General features: G+C 37.9%; 1 protein-coding gene across 1 annotated transcript in view; it reads right to left on the bottom strand.

Moving 5' to 3' along the window:
* Positions 1–5,505, bottom strand: part of LOC106874396 (uncharacterized) — a 68,005-nt gene that overhangs the window by 21,188 nt on the left and 41,312 nt on the right. Inside the window, exons 7-8 of the mRNA XM_014922121.2 lie at positions 4,766–4,873; positions 1,622–1,799 (exon numbers count right to left, since the gene is read on the bottom strand). Of these exons, the coding sequence (XP_014777607.1) occupies positions 1,622–1,799; positions 4,766–4,873 (286 nt within the window). The remainder of the gene's footprint in view (positions 1–1,621; positions 1,800–4,765; positions 4,874–5,505) is intronic.

The raw sequence follows: 5,505 nt of genomic DNA, 5'->3' as shown, positions 1-5,505 counted from the left end.
CCAGTGATTGTAGGATCTCTAGGAATGATAAAAAAAGGTACTGAAATCTATTTGAAAATAATACCAGGCTTACCATCTCTACAGGAGGTGCAAAAAATCGTGCTAATTGGAACGACTCATGTACTAAGAAGAGCATTATCGCTGTGAAAACAACATCCATTCATGATTTTTTTTCTTCTTTTTTTCTTAAATACATGTTTTACCTATGAATTTGCGTGTGTAAATTGGGAATGCATACAACGTTTCTCTGTCCTAGGTGTACGGAAAACACTCGGCGAGAAATGGGAAAAAATTTGAAGAAAGAAGAAAAAAAAACATAATAATAATAGACTCTGTGAGACTTCTGACAAAAGGGTGCTGTTCACTCTCACAGAATCAACCGGATGTCCAATATCTACCTGCCTCACTTCTGTGTCTACAGCCACACCTCGGTAGTCCTCCTACTCTTCCTGTCATATGAATGTATTAAACTGAACTTGTGTTAAATGGTTCCCTAGTTGATTTCCTTTCCTTTTCCTTTCTTCTAGCTTTTCTATCTCTCTGTCTCTCTTCCTCCCTTTCTACATATATCATCATCATCATCATCATCGTTTAACGTCCGCTTTCCATGCTAGCATGGGTTGGACGATTTGACTGAGGACTGGTGAAACCGGATGGCAACACCAGGCTTATATATATATATTTATATATATATATATATATATATATACATAAAAAGCACCATCCAAACGTGGTCAATGCCAGGTCCACCTGATTAGTTCCCATACCGGTGGCACGTAAAAAGCACTATCCAAACGTGATTAATGCCACAATCAATTATATGAAGTGCAAAATTGGCAGCACTACCAATAGCGACAAATGCTGAATGTGTGGTGAGAGGGGTGAAACAGTACAACACATTGTTAGTGAATGCCTGAAATTGGCACAACGCAAATATATATGATGCCATGACAATGTGGAAAGAATGATCCATTGGGAGCTCTGTGGAAATCATGGCCTACAAAGAGCAGAAGGAGTCACCAAAAATGAGAATTGCAAAATCCTGTGGGATGTAACGATCCTGTGCAATCACCTGACCAGACATAGGAAACCAGACATTGTTGTGGTGAATAAAAAAGAACATGTATGATAATCGACATAGCATGTCCCAGTAACAATAGGATCAATGTGAAACAGGAAGAAAAAATAAACAACTATGATGATTAAAAGTGAAAATTATGAAGGTTGTGGTCAATGAGGGGAGTAGATGTGATACCAATAGTATTTGGTGTACTTGGAAGCATCAGCACTCAACTACCAGCATGGCTGAAAAAGACCGGTGCAAGTGTGAAGGTAGAACACCTACAAAAATCAGTATTGCTTGGAACTGCAAGACTCCTTTACAGGGTTCTTGAAGCATGACCAGTAAACAAGTGTCACCTTAGTCTGCTGGCTGTGGACAGCTGACACTTTCCACCATACCCAACAAAATAAGGTGTGAGTTTTCATATAATAATAGACTCCGTGGGACTTCTGACAAAAGGGTGCTGTCCACTCTCACAGAATCAACCAGAGCAAGTAAGACCGAGATCTCTAAGAAGTAAAATATATTAATAATAATAATAGTATAAGTTATATCTACCTTCATGCCTTTCGGCAGATCCTGTCCAGAATCAAGAAATCGAAGAGATATTCCCCTTACAAAGAGTATGATAGCTTCACACTGTATCACATAGTTGCAGACAGCTGCTAAGCTCACTGTGTTGATCATAAAAACGCCAATAACTTCCAAGACTACAAGGCTCCAAATAGTAGCTGAACTGTATATGAAAATTACAAAATGAAAAAAAATTGAATTTCTTATTATTGCAGCTGTTGTTTAGTCTCAAGACAGCCTGATGATAAAAAGGTGGAATTCCAACTTCATCACTACATTTTTTTCCCTCCTGGCATAGTAGCTGTCTCTGCTTACAGGTATGTTCTCTGCATCCTTCTCTTAACTGAGAGGTCCTACTCTTGAGGGCTCGTGAGCACTGATGTCATGTAAAAAGCATTCATGCTGGTGCCATGTAAAAGTGCTCGTGCCAGTGTCACATAAAAGTACCTGTGCCAGAACCACGTAGAAGGCACCTAGTACACTCTCTGAAGTGGTTGGCATTAAGAAGGAGCATCCAGCCATAGAAACTAAGCTGAAACACACATTTGGAACTTGGGCAGCTCCCTAGCTAGTCTGCTCCTATCAAACTGTCCAACCCACAGCAGCGTGGCAAGCAAATGTTAAATGATGATGATGATGATGACGATGGGGATAAGGACGATGATGTTGTTGTTGGTAATGTAACTGGCTCTATGATATAAACGGTCTTCTTTTTTAAGACAATAGGTGTAATTTGAATATTTGGCTGCAGTTTATTATAGATCAAACTAGTTGGTGTTTCAGAACATTTGTTTCTTGTAGCTATCATTTATTTATTTATTCTTTGATAATGATTTATTTAATCAAAACTACTGCCATATATTTACACATAGGCATTTATCTATCAACCAGTTGGTTCAGGGTTCACATCCCATTGCCAGTATACTGAAATATCCATGTGGCCATGGCACTTAATTCTCAATAGTTTTCTTTCACCTTCAATCACCTTACTTCATCTTCTAAGTTGATTAACTCACAAGTATTAGCAGTTGAATTATTAATAAATTTACAAGTTTAATTCATTAGTGTGTAGTTCTGATATTATTAACCTGTAGAAACAGAAGAATTAGCTTGGCAGGATTTGCTATATTAAAGTGCAATTTCATTTTGTGTCAGAAGATGGGAAAATATTTGTAGTAATGTTTTGTATAATATATTTGTTATACATATTTATACATATTTATAGTAATATGTTTTGTATAATTTGTAGCATAACAAAAGTTCTTAGATAAGAATAAACCGTTTTAGTTTGAAATGTCTGTGATCTAGAGAACAGCATTTGAAAGGATGCCAAAATCAGCAGTCTGGAGAGTATTTGGTAAACAAAGTATATGAATGCATGGTTTGAGAGTCATTAAAGTTATGCATGAGAATATTCTTAACAAGGTCAGAGTTACCTTTCACTGGTTTCAGTTATTAGAATTGTGGCCATGCTGGAACCTTGAAAGGTTTAACTGAACAAATTGAGACTAGTACTTATTTCTAAGTCTGGTACCTATTCCATTCAACTCTTGTCAAAGTACCAGGTTACAGGGATATAAACAAACCAGCAACCTTTGTCAAACAGTAGTAGGAGACAAACATAAATATAAATATACGCACATATATGCACCATCACTTACACAAAAACACACACAAAGACACACATACGAAGACGTGCACACATGCACATACACACACACACACACACAAAGACACATACTTACAAAGACATGCACCTCACCATATACACATACACACACACACACACACACACACACAAAGACACACACTTACAAAGACATACAAAGACATGCACACACACACACATACATACACACACACATCTATAAATACACAATGAACATCCACACAGTATGTATGTATGTATGTATACATGATGGACTTTTTTCAGTTTCCATCTACCAAATCCACTCACAAAGCATTGGTTGACTTGATGCTAAAGCTGAAGACATTTTCAGAAGGGGCTGCTCAGTGGGAATACCCAAAACCATGTGGTTAGAAAGCTAACTTCTTAACGACACAGCCACACCTGTACCTATAACCACACCTGCACCTTCCTGATAATTTGTCATACCTTGGTGATCAATCTAATTACCTCTGTAGGTAGCTTTAGAACAAATGTTATTGCTAGTGTAAGGAAGTGGTGACAGTGTACAGGGAACTGTTACTTCTTTGGGCAACAAATGATTAGCCTACTCTGAATGAGTGAAAGGCAGAGATAGCAGTAATCACATTTGAAGTCAAAAATATATGGAAACGTTTCCAAATGGTTATTTATTTATTATTTAGTCATACACCTCCCAAGACAAGTGAGATCAATGCCATTAAAATTCTATTTAAACTGTTGCAAGTTAATACCTACTTGAAAGACATTAGCAGGGAGGGGGTTCCGGACAGACAATATTCTGGGGAGAAAGGACTAGACATAGGAATTAGTGTGGTGACTGGGAGAAGGAAAGTTGGATGGGACACAACAAGGATAAGGAAAGGAGGAGAGATAGGTGTGCTGGCGGTGACTGAGGAGGGGCTACAAGACTAGTATTTAGTATGAGATTCATTTCAGCTACCTTTAGTTCATGCATAATAAACTAACGAATCTATATGCCTGATTCTTACACTTTATCCAAGATATTTGTAGTTATTTTTAGTTAATTTTGATTCTCATTGTCATACATAGGTGTCACACGGTTAAAGTATTCGTGAAGCTAAAGTTATACATGGGAATGACTACATTCAAATGTTAAATAAAAGTCACCAAAATAGGATTTGAATAAATAGGTCACAACCAAGCAATAACATAGAATGATTTTACTTCCTCTGCATAAACCTTTTGTATTAAGGACCTGTTGGAAATCCCAGTCATATATCTTTATAAACCACACCTTTATGACTCATGTTGAGTAATATAATCTTGAACACTGATGGGATGGCCAGAGCTTTAATGCTGTTGGCCATACATCAATATGACAGGTAATCACCCAAGGCTAAACAACAATGGGAAGAATAACAACTAGCTCTTATAACATCATGGCAGGTATGTCAAATATTTCAACATTACAAGATTGTTTTCCTTAGATGCTTACTTACCTTAAACTCTCAGTGGTTATGAATATATGTGAACGATAAATCCAAAAATAGAGAATTTGCAGGCCAACTGTCATTAACACCCATGTGATTCCAGCTCCCATGAATATCCTAAAAAAAAAAAATGAATAAAAATAAAAAGAAGTTGATGTTTAAAAGATGAATATTTTGAATATGAAAGAATAATGCTTATTTTTGCTGAATGGGCAGCCCTGCTACCACCATGTAAACAACCATTTTTTAAATTCAAAATTGAAACACAATAAAAAAAATATTACAGAACACAAGGTAAGTATACTCAGAAATGGGAATGGGATGGCACCTGTGCTCAGCGTCACCTTCCTGACACTTGTGCCGGTGGCACGTGCAAAGACATTCGAGCGAGATCGTTGCCAGTGCCGCTGGACTGGCTCCTGTACAGGTGGCATGAAAAATACACAATTTTGAGCATGGCCATTGCCAGTACCACCTGACTGGCCTTCGTGCCGGTGGCACACAAAAGCACCCACTACACTCTCGGAGTGGTTGGCGTTAGGAAGGGCATCCAGCTGTAGAAACTCTGCCAAATCAGATTGGAGCCTGGTGTAGCCATCCAGTTCACCAGCCCTCAGTCAAATTGTCCAGCCCATGCTAGCATGGAAAGCGGACATTAAACGATGATGATGATGATGATATTACATTACATTACATTACATTTCCTGTTGTCTGGCTGACTGCTGGGGCACCACTGATGACTTTGTGAC

The sequence above is a fragment of the Octopus bimaculoides genome, chromosome 5 (assembly GCF_001194135.2).
Source record: "Octopus bimaculoides isolate UCB-OBI-ISO-001 chromosome 5, ASM119413v2, whole genome shotgun sequence".
NCBI lineage: Eukaryota > Metazoa > Mollusca > Cephalopoda > Octopoda > Octopodidae > Octopus > Octopus bimaculoides.
The sequence above is the reverse complement of the archived record's forward strand: the minus strand, read 5'-3'. Positions and strand labels throughout refer to the sequence as shown.